Source organism: Phoenix dactylifera, chromosome 8 (genome assembly GCF_051530095.1).
Source record: "Phoenix dactylifera cultivar Ajwa chromosome 8, Ajwa_hap1_PhDact_Kaust_v1.1, whole genome shotgun sequence".
In the NCBI taxonomy this organism is placed as follows: Eukaryota; Viridiplantae; Streptophyta; class Magnoliopsida; order Arecales; family Arecaceae; genus Phoenix; species Phoenix dactylifera.
In genome coordinates, this window is record NC_143197.1 from 20,614,974 (window position 1) to 20,635,098 (window position 20,125).

Below are 20,125 nucleotides of genomic sequence, written 5' to 3' on the forward strand. Positions count from 1 at the left end.
GTTTTATCACGATAACCAACCCTGAGAGATCAGAGATCTATCAGTTGATCGGATTAAAAAGACTAACAAATCATGTTCCCTGTGAAAACCCTACTTGTTTCCTGACCAACCCATGCTTTTCAGTCATAAAATTCAAACATAATCCAAATTCAAGTACTAGCAATCTAGGCAACCAATGCTTATTTATTTATGAAATGTAAAGATCAGAGCTAGAGTTCCAGTCGTACACAAACATTTCAGGATAGGATGATGCTAAGAAATACCGAGAAACACATCTGCACAGACCCATAAAATCTAATTTTAATATCATAAGTTTCATTGTCCCCAAGAACCTCTAGAGGCATTTATTGAGAGAGCAATTAATAAACCTTTAAGCTCCTCAGCAAAGGTGGCATCTCACACCAATGGAAAGCAAACTGATATTGTATTTATGGGATAGCCAATTTACCAAAAAAACATAAATCAAAGCTCAGAAGCTGCAACAATCAAACAAGGCTAGCATATTATTCCGTGACCGTATCATAATTCTAGAGGGAAGGCGAAAATCAAGAGGAACTTTTGAACTTCTTGGCAATGCCAGCAAAGTATTTTCCCTGGTGGAAAGCTTGCTCAAGTTCAAGCTCAGATGGGAATCTTGAACCATCCCCAGCATATGTGCCTGCTCCATATGGGCTGCCACCTTTCACCTTCTCCATCTCAAACATCCCAGCACCAAAGGTGTAGCCAATCGGCACAAAGATCATTCCATGGTGGACAAGCTGGGTTATGGCTGTCAAGCTGTAGGCAGATGAAAATAAATCCTTAATCGAACAAATGCGGACTAATTGGTTACATATAGAAGAGTTCATGACATCGTAACAGCAATCATAACAGATAAGATTACAAAGATAAAAATTATAAGCACTAATGACAGCAGCTACAGTCTGTTGAAAGAAAAGCAGTACAAATAGCAAAAAGTAATAGAAATCTGAAGAGACATCATATCTACACTGAGCTGGCAAAGATTCAGAATGCATTGGCAACCAGGCAACATTACTTCCAATAGAAAGGCCTATACAAAGAGTTCATATAGACGAACAAAAAGGGCTAGGATAACAGTGAAGAATCCAAAGCAACTCGAACAGATGATATGTTCTTGGATAGCAAAGATGGATCTATAAGAGCTCAATTTAAAAATGTCACCATAATGATAATCTTAAATCAGAATAAACTGTGAACAAGATTAATCTTCCAATATAATATTTGAGGATAAGGTTATTGATTGATGTAGCAGAAGATGAGCACATACAATAAATATTTCATGAGTAACATGATAAAGAAAGCTGTAGAAGGAAATTTGTTGAAATACGTTGGCAACCATAGGGGCAAAACATAAAAAAATTATCTGTTGCTTTAAGAGTTATACTGACTTTTCAAGAACCATTATGTTCTTCTTAAGTAATATCACTTCCTTAAGTTAAATTCTGCAAAAGGTTATCATGTATAATAACCTGTGAGATCCAAGAATGCTCCAATTCATGACAATAATGCTGTGTTAGACACATCTCTATCAGTTCATAAAGTTTAAAAGGATGTAAGCAATTGAAGATTCAGAGCTTACGGAGTAGTCTCCTGACCACCACCTTGGGATCCAGTGCTGAAGAAGATTCCTGCAGGCTTGCCTGCAAGCTGCTGTGCTCTCCAGAGTCCTCCAGTGGCATCAAGGAAAGCTTTGAATTGTGCTGCCATCATACCAAATCTAGTTGGGAATCCAAAGATAATCCCATCAGCCTCAGCAAGCTCATTTGGTGTGATTATTGGCACGTCACTTTTGGGGGGTGCACCCATCTTTCCAAGCACCTCTTCTGGCAGCGTCTCTGGAACCTGTTTGGTCAAAACTGGTAATTATTATGACCAAGCCGAAGTAACATTCAATACACTTCTTTGAAGAAACTATTAGTAAAGTGGCTATGCACTTTGTCTTGACAAGCATCAGTTTCATTGAGACACAACTAGTTGTATGGACCATTGAGGTCATGCATGATGAGGAACAACTTTTGTTCAAAACAAGGCCTTAATGTACCTAAACTACCATATGCACCTCTTCAGAAAATGAAAATTGCAAACAAGTAGATCAAAACATAAAAAGAATACCATGACAATGAATGACAAAAGACAGCCTAATAAAATATGAACAAATATCTATAACTCGGTAAACAAGAATATGATCTGCTTAATTTGAAGTTGAGCTAGTGAAAATTCACTCCAGTTACACAACTTACACTGTTAAATAAGAACCACTTGCCAATTGCAAAATCAACATCACATAGAGGGAAAAAAAGCTTGAGACCACAAGATAGTTCTTTTTTCTAGCTTCAGAATCCCATTTTAATTAAAATATCAATTCTTCACTGATAATTATCATTCAAAGGTTGCCAAACATGATGTTCTAGAAATCTTTAACGAAGATACTAAAGGCTTATCCATGCTATTCAATGGTAACTTATCTAATACATACAATGTTGTGGTTAACCATTAAAAACCAAATGAGAAATGATTCATAATTTGATATAATTCAAAGACAATATGCAAAGTTATGCTTTGAAAACCATAGTGCTTTTTTTTTCAATGCCATAACTAACAGTCAAAAGAATGTCGGTTAAATTGTTCTTGCAAGAAAACCATTATCCAAATTTCTAATAGCTTAAAACGATTTAAAATAGATCATAACAAAATCATGAACAAGCACCTGCCACATTTTAGCTTCTACTCCTTCAACAGTTGAGGCACCTTTTTTAATCTCTTCTGCTAGCTTCTCGACATGTCCATACATGGAGTAGTACCTGTACAAACAAATATAAAATTAACTTCCACCAATTTACATTCTGTTTCCGCAAATACACAGAAGAATATGTAGCATAAAAAAAAATACATGCATATTTTTTCTAACATCGAACTCACGAACAATCACTACAAGCACCATAGACACTTTAAAAGACCCGGTTCTTTCATGGCTAACAACAAGTTCAACTAAAATTTTATTAATAGACATTAGGTAACATGAGCGGCATAAGATATTCAATTAGACGAAGGTATAGTTACATCAGGATAAGAGTACACAACAAGATTTCCAATGATGTAAACAGAAACATGTACTTCTTATGTTGATAAGTCCATATTAATAAGTTAGGAAGAACAACATTAAGAGATGAACCACCACTGTCTTGATGGATAATTAAAATTAAACAAATATCAGGGGGACAGGTGGGGACAACAGGACAAGAAGTCAAATGAACTGAATCTTGAATCCACAGGGTAAAATTACATGAAGAAATTAATGTTGGTCCACTAAAGAACATATATATATACATACAAAACAAGAGAGCGCGCATGCGTGCGCAGGCGCGCGCGCACACACACACTAAAGGAAAAAAAAGACAACAATATTGAGCAGCAAAAGGAACAGTAAACCTCAATATGGTTGCAACCCAGTCAAACAAAGTTGGTGAGAGAACAAAATAAAAGGAGAAAAAGCAAAGAAGATCCACTTGTAGATTCCCAACTAGTTGGTAACCTTGATACCCTTTCCTCACTACATCAGATGCTGGTTACTTCAGTGGCCTGCACTATGCGGACTTGAGGAGACACCATTACGGTGGAAGAGTAAATTGCATTAACAAGAGAAGCAAACAATTTTCAAACAGTTTACAGCTTAATTTCTAGCGAAGACTGATATAAGATTCATCGTATCCAGTTCTAAATAAACAACAACCTTCAAACAACAGCACTTAAGCGACAGAACTGTCTTCAAAAATATTAGCTCATTATTTCATAGTTTAATGCTAAGTTCAAAGTATAAGAGTATGAGACGTAGTAAAAATTAAAAAGAAAATTAGAAATCCTATAATCAGCAGAAATGGCTGGAATGGAGGCAAAACCCACTCAGTATTTGAAAGAGCATCAAATTTAATGCTAAAAAATGAAACGAAATTAAACATAAATCCTCAAGAAATACGCAACAATTGAACTAAACAGCTTAAATAGAACAAATCAAAGAAAGTACGTGATGTCCACTCGATCTTATATCATACGAAAGAAGTAATTATAAACAAAATTAAAATTCATAAAATTAAATAACTTAGAAATAACAAATCAAAAACCTAGAACTCCCTCAGAAAAATCAAGATGACGAATAAAACCGTCAATCTAAAAAGCTCAGAAAGAAAGATAGCATCTAAACAGCGATCAATGACACCGAATCCGCCCAAACTTCCAATCTCATCCACCTCCTCCAACAAATGCGGCACCAAAATTGGAAAAATAGGCAAAAAGTTATCAAAAAAAGGAAACAAAACCAAAACTGGATCCAAATAAAGAACAATACAGAGAAAGAGAGGGAGGATGGTTTTAGTAATGCTTACACTATATAAACTTTCGTCGCCATTACTGGTGGATTGGTAGCTGTCGCCTTTGGAAAGAGAAAAAGAAAACGGTCGAGATTTCTAGTTTTGTGAGAGAAAAGGAGGCCTGAGGTCCGCTATTTATACACGGAGGCAAGGGAGCCTGCGAGGATGACCGCCCGATTAGTTAAGTTCTAATCCAATTTTGGTCCACAGTAATTTTGGTTATTAGTGTTAATTTAATCGAGAGATTAACGGTGGAGATGATGTCACCACCGTCATGATCTCCGCCATTAACCCAAGCCGGCGATCTGGTCACCCACGGCCAGATGACGCATTCCTTGACGTTCGTGCTCCTGGTGAAATTTTGATTCTCCTTTCAACTATGGCCGTTTCATCGGCGGAGAACCACCCGTGGATCTTCCTTTTACCCGTGATCAGCGCCATGGGGTTACCGAAAAGAGGTGAGATCTCGTCACGTGAATCAATATAGAAAATTTACTACTTTACAGAAGTAAATTAAAATGGATTTTTAATTAGAACACTATCGTCACCGAGAAAAGGACTTCAAATTTAGACCGAGGATTGTCCGACGTCATCAATACGAGATGGGTTTGCTGGGTTCGGTCGTGTGTGACCTAGTTTTGCTGGCAGCAGCAGCGAGAAATTATAAACGTGGAGACCATTCTACAGATACCATACGTGTGTCGAAATAATTTCATTATTTACTATATTAATTTTTAAATCCTTGTTATCTTGTCCTAAGATCGAGTCAATCGGAAATTTTGAGCCGTTGATCCGGCTGGGATCTTGCTGCAATTCATGGGATGGGGAAAAATTTAAGTGGGAATACGAGCTGGACGTATTGACCGTAGGATGCGCCGCAGTAGACTTCCAAGTCCATGGAGCCTGGCAGGAGACCACCTACTCAACGGTTCGAGATTTTGATATTATAATTGAATTATTTTCTGATAGATTCTCTCTCGTGGAGACTGGCTTGATGCATACATGCCCCTCGATATCGTCGTATTTACGGTTTCGTCACTGGGCCCACGTAATGCCAGCGAAGCATGACGATGCGCAACTTCGCGGTACAATGAGCCGCCGGACTCCCTTTACCAGCTGTTACTTACTTCATCCTCGTCAGGTATCGGGCTCCTTTCGGCTGCGGAGATCTCTTCATCGTGATTGGATGTTTAATTTATTACCTGTACCCTCGAAATAGCCACGTGAACGTCGGACCATGAGATCGGTAGACCTTTAGATGGTCAACAACGTGAATTCTTTATGGGCAAAAGGCAGCCAACGAATGGAGAACCTTGAATGTGACCAAAGGGATAAATGTTTGTTGATGAATAGCGTTATTTTTATTATTATTATTATTATTATTTTTTTTTTTTGTTGAAAATGGCAATTCATATAGCTCCAACGTGAGTACATCTTGCTAGATCAGAAGAAACCAAAAAATATAATAGAGGCGAAAGTTCTACTGTGGAAGTCCAACAGATCTCTCCAGAATACCGTGCAACATAAGAGGCGATCCAGTATGCTACTCTGTTCGCCTCTCGGAATACATGTACTGCCTTAAACTCATCCATCTCCAAAGCCAGCTTGCGGATCTCACGGATAAGAGGGTGACCATCATCATACCTGTCTGCACCCCGGATCCAGTCAATAACTATAGATGAATCTCTCTTGAAGTGCATCCGCCCGGCACCGAGCACCCGCCTCACATAGGATATACCCTCTCAAGCTGCCTCAGCTCTGCCTCAACTACTGTGAGCCCTGGCGTACACCGGCCACCTACTACAACCAGTCGCCCAAGATGATCTCTGATGACAAAGAATGGTCGTTGATGAAAACATATTAAGGTAATGTACCATTAAACATGCAAGTATTTATTGGTCCCCAACGATAGCATTGACACTTGGTAGCCCAGCATCATGTATGTACGCTCTCGATCCATACATATAGGTCTAGCATTCCTCTCATAGGAGATAGATTATTTTTATTTTGACGCGATCGTGCCATCTTCGAGAAGAGCTTAAATTGGAATCCATATGCTCTACGTGGTCGCATAACAATTTCAGACATGATAACCGTGCAATTTGTATGAGATTTTGGATCTTTATTCAAAACCTAGCATGTGTCCAACACGGTAGAATCAAGAAACCAAGCTTAATTAACATATGACATTTCTATACACAATGTTAATGTTATTGTAACAACCCAGGACCTCACCCAAAATGGCTAGCCGAAAGATATTGTTTGGGTTCCTTAATCCTGTATAAGTACCCAAGATCTATCCAGCGAATAATCTATGTGGGACTAAACACAAGCCCGCACGGATCCTCACATACTCCCCCCGTTCAAGCCCTGACGTCCTCGTCAGGCTAAGGGTTCAAATCTAATCACAAACACCACGATCGGTCCGTGGTCAACCTCAATGGATCTGTGCTGCAGAGTCTCCTAGTCTACATAAGTTATGGGCCAGGTCCGCTCTGATACCATTTATAACAACCCAGGACTTCACCCAAAATGGCTAGTCGGAAGGTATTGTTTGGGTTCCTTAATCCTGTATAAGTACCCAAGATCTACCCAGCGAATAATCGATGTGGGACTAAACACATGCCCGCACGGATCCTCACAGTTATTGTATTCCAATTCTCATAGAAGAGCGTATCAGCCTTCTCCAAAGACAAATAAGTTTTCTTGAAGAGAAGAAGAGGGCGCTGCTCCAAGAACAGCAAGCGCTCATTGCACGGGCGGTCACCTGAGAGGGTTTCGTAGGCAGTCCACTTTGCCAGCAGCTCATAGCCAACATATATCATTACTAGATTGCTTGAGAGCAGACTTACTAGATTGCTAGAACATTTTCAACAGGAAGTTCAGGTGTCTCGTGCCATGTTTGATGGTCCTCATCCATGCGAACCACTTAGATGGCATGATTCACTTGACATAGCTCAATAGTTCGTAACATGTGAAGAACAGGGTAGAACTGATAAGAGTTGACGCGCATGTTGAGATACTCATAGACTTATATCACACAAAGTAGTGGTTTTCATCATTCTCTTCCTTACCTGCAATCATTTAATTTCTTGAGACTATTTTAACAAAAGAAAAAGGAAAAAAAAAAACTTAGAGACTGAAGTGAGAATATACCTCATGCCATTAGTAGGTGTCAGTCCTTAAGAGCCTGGAATTCATGCTTGCTTTTGATTGAGATTACTTCAGGTTGATAAATATCAGATATAGTCAGAGACTGATCCAATCTACTGAACATGATTTGAACTAGTTTAAAACTTACTGAAGAGAAATAACCCATAATAACTCAACTTGTTCCAGCCTAAGCTATCTCAAGTGGACCTGAATTGACCCACTTATAATCCTGGCTCTGTAATGGAAAAACTAATGACAAAACCAATAAACCCATCACATGAGAGACACATCACATGAGATTGGTCTGTGTGTCCTCTTCTAAATGCCCTGGGCCTCAGTAGAGGTATCATAACTGCCCCATCCTAATGCCCTTATCATCAATACCTCCTCCAAAGCGTGCACCTCCCATTTATCATCACAATCAAAGCTTCCATTTCATCTCACTCACGCATGGTTTTAATTATTAGAGTCGCATGATCAGTTTGCTTTGTTCACATGATTGTCTTCAAAATTTGGCTTTCCAAGGTGTGACTTGCAAGATAAGAGAAATCAACAATATCTACAGAATCTATGGGAGGTATTATTTGTAATGTTTTAATCAACCAGAGTTTGAGATAAATTAGTAATTATAAAAAGATGCAGCTTACCCTAGTGGTCGCACCCCTCTGTTTAGCAACCAGATATTCTAGATTTGATTCTTTTAGGTGCATCCTAAAAGTATCGGTGAGTACAAGATAGTGGTAGTTTGAAATTTTCAACAAAAAAATGTGTGAAAATGAGCCCAAATGATTTTAAGTGAAGGTACATACAACAACCGAGGCCATAGTCGAGTTTTACAAATTTTTTCGCTATCTTGACAGGATTGTTTGTAAGTTTTCGACCTGAATAACTGTAATCGATGGTACTATTCTTGCTATTATTCCTCTTTTAATATAGGGTTTTCTTTTTTTTTTCCTCTTCTTTGAGACCAAAGTGAACGCTACAAACAGATGCACAAAGATCAGCAAATGACACATGAACACTCACACATGACTATGTTGCTGGGTCGGGCTTATGTTTGTTATGTGGAACTTGAAATCTATGCGACTTTTCATAGTGAAAAGATATTCGGCATTTGGGTTGGTTCTAATAGGAATAACGGATAACCCTTACTCTTCTCCTTAGCTCCAGTATATCTTCAAGGATATGCTCCATTATTGTATTCTGTTGTGGGTTAACAAGCTTACAACCTATATATGTAAAGGTTCTATCAATGAGAAGAATATCGAGATCTTATATTCTTTATGGTATCAGAGTCGTCACTTTCTTCCGATGAGAAGAAATCAATCCTTTCTCATGGCTTCTAGTGATTCATCAAGTGCCACCCTTGCTGTTGTCAATAGTCCCACCACCACCGCTCCCCAACTGATCTCGATCAATGCAGCCACCCAACTCCCTCTGAAGCTAACCTCGTCCAATTTTCCTTCATGGCGTGCACAGTTTGTCTCCCTTCTCATTGGCTATGACCTATTGGGTTATGTCGACGGCTCAACCCCGTGTCCGCCGAAGGGAGATGCGGCGTCCTCCTCCTCCTCCTCAGTGTCAGCATCTCTATCCTCTGCGTATCTTTTTTGGTTTCGACAGGACAAGCTCCTGCTTCATGCCATCTTGGCTTCTATTTCAGAAGCGGTTATTCCTCTGATTGCTACATCGGAGACTTCTCATGCAGCCTAGTCGAAGCTCCCTCGGATCTATGCCAACCGCTCTCGCACCAGAGTCATGCAGCTGAAAGAGGACCTTACCCACATTCACTGTGGTTCTCGTTTCATGACGGAAATTTTACATGCTGTGAAAGCCATTGCTGATGAGTTAGCTACTATTGGCACTCCCCTCTCCGCCGATGATATCACCCTCCATGTTCTTAATGGACTCAGGCCTGATTTTCGGGATATCGCTGCTCCAATCCGTGCTCATGAGAACTCTCTCACATTTGAGGAACTCCATGATTTGTTACTCAGTCATGAGAACTACATCCGACGACTGGAGACATCCACTGCCAATCTCGTTGCCACTGCTAACTCCTCCCAACGCAGAACTCCAAATTTCCACAGGTATCCCACCAAGAAGAACTCTCAGCCTCAATCTGGAAGCCCAGAGGCAACCATTGTCCACATAAAGAATCCATAGTTTGTCAACTTTGTGATCTTTGAGGACATTCTGCCAAAACATGTCGAGTGAAATCGAAGTGCACTGCCTCTATCAACTGTGCTTCTCCCACCGCTTCTTCTAACAAAAACTGGCTTGTTGACTCCGCGGCATCCCACAATGTTACTTCGGATCTTTTAAATCTCTTGATTCACTCTGAATATGATGGTACCGATGAGGTCGTAATCGGTGATGGCTCAGGTTTGCGTGTAACCCATGTTGGCTCTATGACTGTTTCTTCTCCCTCTCGCCCCTTCAAACTCTCCAATATCCTCTGTGTTCCGTCCATTCATAAAAATGTAATTTCTTTTCATAGCTTCACCAAGGATAATGATGTTTTCTTGGAATTTCATCCTTCTCATTTTCTTGTGAAGGATTGGAGAACGGGGGCGACACTCCTTCATGGTAGCTGTCACGATGGAGTCTACCCATTGCCGGCATCAGTACACTCGGCCTATTCTACTGCACTAAGTGGTTCTCACACCTCCTTTGCTGTTTGGCATCGTCGCTTGGGTCATCCCTCAAATAATATTGTTTCTACTATTCTTTGTCAATTCTCTCTTCCCTGTCGACCTTCTTCGAATGAAGGTTCTCTTTGTGTTTCCTGTCAATGCAATAAAAGTCATCGTCTTCCATTTTGACACAGTTCTCTCAAGAGCTCTCATGCACTCGAGTATCTTTACACTGATGTTTGGGGTCCAACGAGGCATAGCTCCATTGATGGCTTCCGTTATTATGTGATCTTTGTTGATCACCACATCAAGTATTGTTGGTTCTTCCCCCCTGGCTTCCAAATTAGATGTTTTAACTATTTTCCAACAGCTAAAACCCATGCTCGAAAAGCAGTTCGGTCTCCCTATCCGAAACTTATACTCTAATAACGGGGGAGAATTTGTCAAACTACGATCCTACCTCATCCAACATGGCATAAGCTGGTACACCACCGCCCCTCATACACCCCAACAAAATGGGACGAGTGAAAGATGGCATCGACACATTGTCGAAATTGGTCTTACTCTCCTCCATCATGCCTCTCTCCCACCCTCCTTTTGGTCCTCTGCCTTTCAAACCGCTGTCTATCTCATAAACAGAATGCCAACTTCACTTCTCAACAATCGTTGCCCATTTGAAGTGCTCTTTGGTTGGCCACCAAATCGTAAAAAACTAAAGGTCTTTGGCTGTCAATGTTGTCCTTGGCTCAAACCTTATACTTCTAGCAAAACTGATCCCAAGTCAAAACCATGTGTTTTCCTAGGTTACTCCACATCTCAAAGTGCCTACAAATGTATGATCTTCAATCATCCTGTCACGCCCCGAGCCCGAGGCGCGGCAGACGCCGCACGCCCGTACGGTGGGCACAGGCGTGCAAGGCATCGGATCATATCAAAGCAGATACAAATATTCAAAACTGACATAATTATTTAAATTGTTCAAAAGCGGTTTTACAAAATTTCAAATAACAAATGCTTACGTAAGTCAAATACTTTCATCAATCTAACTAAAGGACTAATAACTGGAGGAATCGTCGGAAAATCTAACGCACTCCCCAATCCCGTGCGATCAAGCCTCTGGATCTGAAAAATGAAGAAAACAGAATAATGAGCTACACTAGCCCAGTAAGCAACAAAATACCCCAGAGTGGGGTCAGAGCATATCAGATCAAAATACAGGATAATATCTGGAATAAATCATAAATAACATCGTTTTGTTGTTTTCAAAACTTATTATCATTTTTCCAAAAACTCTTATACCAGAATCTCAACATAATAGGCTACGGCCACGTAACCCAGTGGCATGGGTTGCACAGAGTGCCAGAAACCACTATTGTTAGTCACCGGTGGAAACGGTGTCCAGAAACCACTATTCTAATCACCGGTGGCGCGGTGTCGAAACCGGTTCCTCACAGATTACAAGTCGACAGGTCCAACGTATAATCCCCATTGGCGGGGCCAGAACAGAACAGAACAGATCATAGCCATGCTGAGAATGCATAAATATAAAAATAGATTTCATAAACTGTACAGGCATGTTTCACGGAATTCAGAGCATATAATAAAATTTTCAAATAAAATTTAATATGCCAGACCCATTTTACTAAACACAAAACATATTTCAAAATTTAATCCAGTAATAAATTACTTTACCAAATAATTTGGAGAAATGCACTTTGAAGCATTAAGTTACTTACCTCTTCTCGCTTAATTCCTAATTCAGGCAGGCGGATCAGGTTCACCTGTTAACATTTAATTAATTTCATTATTAATTTCGGAGCTAAGCAAAACTAAAAATAATATTATTGGACACGGCCTAACAGGGCCCAGAGTTGGCCCATAATGGGCATGGCCCAATAGGGCCCACATCGAACACGGGCCAATGGGCCCGCATACCCCGGCCCAATAAGGCCCCCAAGGTTGGAATCTAATTGGTTCATTTATGCAATAAAAATTCATTGTAGCGACTAATACTTAATTACGGGGTACTATTCTATAATAAAACTTGAGTGAAGGGACTAAATAATATATTTTAGGACCTTTATGCAATAAATCTTTCCTACAGGGATCAAATACAAATTACAGAATACCTTTTTGTGAAATAATATACTGCCAAGGGCTGAACTGAAAATTCCATTTATTGGCCAAATGGGTTCGGATTTTGGGTTCCGGGTTTCGGGTTCCGGGTTCGGGTTCGGGTTCGGGTTCGGGTTCCGGGTTCGGATCTGAACTGGGCCCAAGTTGGGCCCACAAAGGTACTGCCCAACTGGGCCCAACCGGACTGGACTGGGCCCAAGTTGGGCCTGCAGTGGACTGGGCCCAACGGCCCATCAAAGTACTCACGGCCCACAATGGGCCTTCTTCCTTCCCGATCTCCCCATGGACAAGGGAGATGGGAAAACGACGGAGGAAGGAGGGCAGCAGGGTGGCCGGCCTAGGTGGCCGGACGGTGGCCCGGCCGGCGGCTCGCGGGGGACGCGGCTGTTGGTAGGGCGGTCATGGCCGGCGGCAGATTGCTGCGGCGACCGGCGTCGAGGAAGAACCGAGAAGGATCTCGGTTTGGGGCAAAAATAGGGGAAAATATCACGTTATTTGGCAAAAGACGAAGGCAAGGAGAAGGAGGCTCACCGGCGGTCGACGGAGGTGGCAGATTCCGGCAGCAGGTGGCTCGGTCCGGCAGCTAGCAGCGGCGACGGCAGCGGTGCTTTCCGGAGAGGAAGGAGAGCTCAAAACAGAGGAGGGTCAAGTGGTGATGGTGGTTGGCCGAGGCGGCTCGCCGGCCACTTGGGAATCGGGAGTAGAGGAAGGAGAGGGAGAGGAGAGGGAGGAGAGGAAGAAGAGGGAGCTCGGCCGTGATCTGGAGGAGGGGGGAAAGGCTTTATAGCCCTAGGGCAACGGCTCTCCGCCGCGTGAATCGCGGCGGTCGAGCGAAATCCGTGGCCGGATTGGCCGCGGATTAGCTGGAGGGGGGGGGGGTGCCGCGGATGCCCACGACGCCCTCGCCCCGATCGCCCCCGGAGGGGCCGGAGAGGATCGCGTTCGCGATCCTCTATTCCGGCTCTTCCCCAAAAAGAACGGGGCTGAAGTCGGCTGGGGCTGCCGACTTCAGCCCGTATCTCACACATCCAGAGTATACATCTCTTGGGACGTTGTCTTTGATGAATCTCTATTCCCCTTTGCTAGTCCCGATTCCATTTCATCATCTGCTTCTGGTGCGCATAGTGGCAGATTTCATGATTCCCCCGGTTCTGCCGGTGGTCACGACTCCTCCTGGCATGTCTTCCTTTGCAGGTCCTCCTCCCACCACCTCTTCCAACACTTCTACAAGTTCCCCAGGGCCCTTACCTCCTCCTGCTTCCACATCTTCCTCGGACCCTCCCGTACCAGTCACTGCTACTGTTTCTCCTCCTTCAACCTCTACTCGCTTGCACCCCATGGTGACACAGTCCCGGAATCATATTTTCAAACCAAAGCAACTTTCCATTGCAACTAAACATCCTCTTTCCCCACCTATAGAGCCCACTTGTGTTACGCAAGCTCTCAAAGATCCTCACTGGAGAGTGGCCATGTCTGAAGAATTTACTGCTCTTCTCCGCCATGGAACTTGGGAACTGATACCACGTCTGGATTCCGTCAACTTAGTTGGCTGCAAATGGGTGTTTCGCATCAAACGACACCCCGATGGCTCTATTGCACGGTATAAGGCCTGGCTGGTTGCCAAAGACTTTCATCAACATCCGGAAATTGATTACACTGAAACTTTCAGCCTTGTTGTGAAACCTGTTATGGTTCGGAGTGTGCTCGCCATTGCCGTTTTCAAGGGTTGGTCTCTCCGGCAGCTAGATGTTAATAATGCCTTCCTTCATGGGACTCTTTCTGAGGTTATTTATATGATTCAACCTCTAGGGTTTATTGACGGCGCTTATCCTTCTCATGTTTGTAGGTTGAAGAAATCAATCTATGGGTTAAAATAGGCTCCCCGTGCTTGGTACCAGAAACTCTGCTCATATCTTCTTACTCTTGGATTTTTTAACTCCCGAGCTGATTCCTCTCTCTTTATCTATCACAAGGACTCCGTCCTCCTATATTTTCTTGTATATGTGGACGATCTCATCATCACCGGAAGTAATAACACCGTGATATCTCAAATTGTCCGCAAGCTGAGCAACCGATTTTCTATTAAAGATTTAGGGTCCTTGCATTATTTCCTTGGGGTGGAATTAAGCGGTGTCCACTACCCATGGCTTGTTCCTTTCCCAGCAAAAGTATATTCGGGAACTCTTGGAACGCTCTTGCATGAGTGGTGTTAAGGCTATCACTACCCCTCTAGGCACAAAAGAGAGTCTTCTACTAGATGATGGCTCAGGCGCCGCGGATAGTACAGCATATCGACGTATCATTGGAGCTCTTCAATATCTTGCCTTTACCAGGCCGGACATTGCCTTTGTTGTGATTAAGTTAGCTCAGTTCATGCAAAAACCCACTCAGCAGCATTGGACAGCCATGAAGCGTATCTTACAGTATCTCAAAGACACTATTAATCATGGTATTCTTTTTCGTCGTGGGTGTGATCTCCATCTTCGTGCTTACTCCGACGCAGACTGGGCTGGCGACCGCGATGATCGGACGTCCACCACCGCATATCTCATTTTTCTTGGCGACTGTCCGATATCATGGAGCGTGATGAGAGCACAAAAGTGCGACCTACATGTTACTAAAATTAGTGTTATTGTTAACCGATAATGATAAATTCACTGGATTAATATTATATTTGGGTTTAACATAGATTAGTATAAATTAGAGATAAAATGCACATTGAGTACAAATTTGACTTCAAATCGGGTCCGAGTCGGGTTCGGATCCGAGTCGGGTTTGGGTCCGAATCGGGTCCATTTCTTTTGTGCTTTTGGAAAATAATTTTGGGCAAATCTAAATTGGCTATATCATAACTATAAGGTGCTGGGTGACCCATGACTTGAAAGAATTGCACTTGACCTCCAGCCAGAATAGATGACCCGTCTACAAGCCAAATTTCATATCACACTATTTTTTTTCTATATGACTAATTGGATGGAACTTGGTGTCTCCCAGCTCCTTCCAACGCAGCTATCCTCCTTCCCTATTCAAGCCGTGATCCAAGCTCCCAGAGATCGCGTGCCAGCAGCCCACCTTCCGCTCCTTCCCAGCAACCAAAGAAGGAAGTTCTCACCGTGCCAGCCACCGTGCCAGCAACGCCCGGAATCCCATCCTCCCAAATCAGCGACTCCCCTCACGCGTCCGTGATCTTCTCCTCCGCATCCAAGCATCCGTGCCAGCAGCACCCGAGGAAGGAAGCCAGCAGCCCCACCTTCCTCTTCTGCGTGTGATCCCGATGATCATGCCCTCACGCGTCCGTGCCTTCCTTCCTTGCACCCACGATCAGCCCCTCCTCCGCATTCATCTCCCTCCCAGCAAGGCAGATCCCAAGCGCCCATCAGTCCGTGATCGACTCCTCCGGCTTCAGCCCCTCCTCCGCGCTCATCATCCACGGATCCACCTCCCGAAATCCCACCGTGTCAGCAGCTTCCGCATCAGGCGTCCGACAATCCCGCGTCCATGGCCAACATCCCGGATGACCCGTGATTCCTCCCCAAATGAAGTGATCCCGCGGCTATAAGAGGAGGAGGAAGAGTAGGGGGGGTGTGCTCGGTGGAGGCTAAGAACCAGGGAGGAGGGAGGCCATCGGCTTGGGAGAGAAGAGAGAAAGAAAAGAAAAGGGGATGCTCTGTTCTTTTGGGAAGAAGAAAGAAAAAAAAAGGGAAATTAGTATTTTATGTTCCACCGTGAGAGAGAGAGAGAGAGAGGGAAAAGAGAAGTAATTTGTTTTTATTTTTCTTTCTTTATTTGATTTGCAAAATAGAAGGAGTATTAGGCCTCTAATCTCCATTTTTATTTGTAATCAGTTTTTCCTTTTATGAAATCCATCAATTTTCTTTCATGCAATCCCTGTTCTAGATTCAAATTAATTTCTATTTTTTTATGCAATCTTTTAATTTTTCTTTGATGCAATATATTTAATTTTCTTTTGTGAAATTTATGTTTCAGGCTTCAATCTTCTTAGTGTCGTCTATTTTAATTTATGCCAAAACTTTTTTTTTGATTAATTAAATAAATGCTTTTCGAATCTAAGTACCTGTCTTTTAGTTAATTTCAATTAGAAAACATTCAACATCCTCAAAATAATGTTTTCCTTTTATCATTCAAAAATCGATTTCAAATCCGAGTGAACGTTCTAATTTTTATGCAACTCCAATCGCCTCCCTGTGGATCGACCTCTTACAACCGCTATTCTTCGAGTAGGAAAGGTAAGAGTAGAATTAAATTTAAACTTTGTTCGTCGGTTCTAACAACGATCTGTCTAGCATATTTTTAGGTAGACAGGAAAGGACGAACAGAGCGCACGGAAACAACGAGCTGTAGCACGATCCTCTACTAAAACGGAATACAGGGCTCTTGCTACTGCCTCTTCTGAACTAGTCTGGATAACTTCTGTATTCTCGGAGCTTGGTGTCCATCTTCTTGCTGCACCCAAGCTATTCTGCGATAACATTGGGGCCACTCAGCTCAGTCTGAATCCTGTCATGCACTCTTGCATGAAGCATATCACTATGATCTCCACTTCATTCGTGATCTGGTCTCGAAAGGACTCCTGAATGTCTCTCATATTAGCATGGTTGATCAGTTAGCAGATTTGCTCACCAAGGCTCTTCCTTGCAGGAGGTTTTCCTGCTTCGTTCCAAGATCAGTGTAGCCGATGGTACACACGTCTTGCGGGGGCGTAATAGGAATAACGGATAACCCTTACTCTTCTCCGATATTCTTGCGTCTGTAACTAGATAACTCCCCACTGTTGGCTCCAGTATATCTTCAAGGATATGCTCCGTTGTATTCTGTTGTGGGTTAACAAGCTTACAACCTATATATGTAAAGGTTCTATCAATGAGAAGAATATCGAGATCTTATATTCTTTAGGTTCTTGGGACCTCTTCCCGTTGGTTTTTGAACTTCTCATGGTTCACCAATATCAATCATATATAGTTTAAAAAGTGATGACGAAATTGTTTATGGACTCTAACCCCAATCTGTACTTACTTTTGATTTGCTTCCTCCACTCTCTCCCAAAAAAGAAATTGTTTCTCGACTCTTATATTGCAATGTTAGTAATATGGTATAGAACTTTTAGGAAACGAACGTCCCATTTCTATTGGAAACAATCAATAGTAGGAGGGATGCAGTGGTTCGTGGTACTCTTTTGTTCATATAATTTGTAAGAGCACAGTGAACGCCTCATCAGAGAAGGGAGAAAAAGAGAAGTGGTTAAAGGATGCAGTTGTTCGGGACTTCAGATCAGCATTTGTGGCAACAGACGGCTCATCTATGTTTAATACAATAGTTCTGTTGGCTGAAATAAGGGCTTCATGGGAGGGGTACGGTATATGCTATCTCTATTTTACGAATGGATCATATTTGTAGAATCCATTGATTGATTATGCCAAACTTAGGCGGCCATACCAAAATTGTATTTCTGTCCGTCTGTTACAATGTACAAGAGCAGCCTTTATATAGAGTAGAAGGCTGACAAAATTTGGTAAAGCCGACTAAGTTTGGCATAATTAATCACACATCAATCAAGATGAAGTTTGGTAAGGCCGACTAAGTTTGACACAATCAGCCTTTATGGAGACTGACTATATTTGGTGCAATCAATGGTGAAGTTTGATAAGGCCGACTAAATTTGGCATAATCAATCAATCAATGGATTCTAACAATATTATTTTGGAGGAAAATTCCAAGATAGTTATATCCTGAATTACTATGGAATCATAGAATTAGAAATCTAATTATTTCTAGATATTTGGAGACTCAAATGGAGTATTACCTCATGTATTGACGAACATATCTTTCGATAAACTAATAAGGCATCCGATTAGATGGCTTCTTATGTGGCAGAGCATATTGGATTGAATTTGTGGAGACTTCTTCTGTTTTACCAGGACAATTTTAAGATATTTTGGTGACTTATGCGAATGAATGTATTTATTCAAGGGCTTTGTAAAGCAACCAATCAAAAAAAAAAATACAAAAAAATTCTTTTAAAAAACACAGAAAAAGGAAAAAGAAAAATCTCATGCCACGTTTGGTTTTTTTTTCTTATTTATTTTTATAAAAAATTAAAAATATGAAATTGAATGCCGAAAATATGTTGTTTGTTTCTTATGATTTTAAATAACTTTTATTATTTCTGAAAAAGTGAAAATCAATAATTTTTATTTCTACTTTTTTTTAGAAGTGGGTTTCTCTCTCTCTCTCCACTACAAGAAACTTGAACAGTAGCGACGCTTTTTTTGGCTATTAGCGACGCTTTTAAGCGTCGGTAGAAACCATCCCGATGTTTTACAAAGCGTCGGTAAAGCGTCGCCTATGCTACAGTGGAAAAAACATTTTCCGACGCTTTCAAAAGCGTCGCTAATTACAATTTAGCGACGCTTTTAAGCGTCGCTCTTTCACGACACTTTAAAGCGTCGCTCTTTACCGACGCTTTAAAGCGTCGCTAATTACCATTTGCCAAAAAATTACCATTGGCCTGCATCTTCTCCTCCATTCCATGGTGCTGATAGAACACAAAGAGAAATATAAACAACCTTCCCGATCGGTACCTTCATTCCATCCATGCAGAGTGGTTGGGTTTGGTTATATAAATAGTTTTTTTTCAGATCCGCCGATGTGGGACTAAAATGAGGTGGTTTTTTTGCTTCCGACGACGCTTTTAACGACGCTTAAAAGCGTCGTTATTTAACAACGCTAAAAAGCGTCCTTAAAAGCGTCGTCAATTACATATTAACTTTGACGACGCTTTTAAGCGTCGTCATTAGCCGACGCTTTTAAAAAGCGTCGGCAAATGTTGACGGGGGAAAAATTTTTGCCGACGCTTGGAATAAGCGTCGGCAAATAAGAGTTGGAAATTTACTTTTTTGGCGTAGTACTCTCTCTCTCTACCCAACCTCCAAATCTCGACAAAGTCCTTCCGCCTTATAAACTGTAATATATATTATAACATATTGCAAAATATAATATCATCAATATGATATAATATATTAATAATATATACTAGAATATATTATATAATATATATTTTAGAAGTTGATTTTTAAATATACATTGTAATATATGATAACATATAATATTATATAATTATACTAAATTATCATATTATATAATATATATACTTATATTAATATTATAATTATAATAATTATTATGTATTATTATAATATAATAACATTGTAATAATATATATATATTATAATATTATTATATAGTATAATTACGTATTATATTATATCTAGTCATTATATTACTATAATTGTTATAATATTAAACAATTATTGATATATAATATTATAATTATAAGCTAATAATATATAATATGATATAATTATACTAATATTAAAAAATCGTGAATGAAATATTTATTTCTTATTCTAATTATAATATATAATTATTATAATATTTTTAGATAGATTTTTCTAGTTATATATAATATAATATAATAGTATTTACCTATCAAAGAATGGACCCTTATTATTAAAAGAAATAGAGAGAGAATTAAATATATTTTCTATTGTAAGAAATCTGAAAAAAATGGAAACATATTTTCTGTTTCTTATTTTTTTTAAAACGAAAAGTAGAAATAATACCAAACACAACTGTAAAGAGAAATCTAAGAAGTCTTTCAAAATGGCAAAGAATGATGTATATATTAATCTTCCACATAAAATAAGATAGGTTATGCATTGCTATATTAGCAAAGTTTGCGTAGCCTCAAAGAAACATGTGTTTGATGATATAATATATGGGGGTTACTCTCAATAA

The 20,125-nt window shown here is 40.8% G+C and overlaps 1 protein-coding gene across 1 annotated transcript; it reads right to left on the bottom strand.

Annotated features, from left to right (window-relative positions):
* Positions 1-282: 282 nt before the first annotated feature.
* LOC103721714 (NAD(P)H dehydrogenase (quinone) FQR1-like) lies at positions 283-4,538 on the bottom strand. The gene is made up of 4 exons (XM_008812023.6): positions 4,401-4,538; positions 2,729-2,822; positions 1,601-1,863; positions 283-777 (listed from the first exon to the last, which is right to left on the bottom strand). Exons 1-4 carry the CDS (start codon positions 4,421-4,423, stop codon positions 546-548), a joined length of 612 nt encoding a protein of 203 aa, XP_008810245.1. The 5' UTR covers positions 4,424-4,538; the 3' UTR covers positions 283-545.
* Between the last annotated feature and the right edge of the window lie 15,587 nt (positions 4,539-20,125).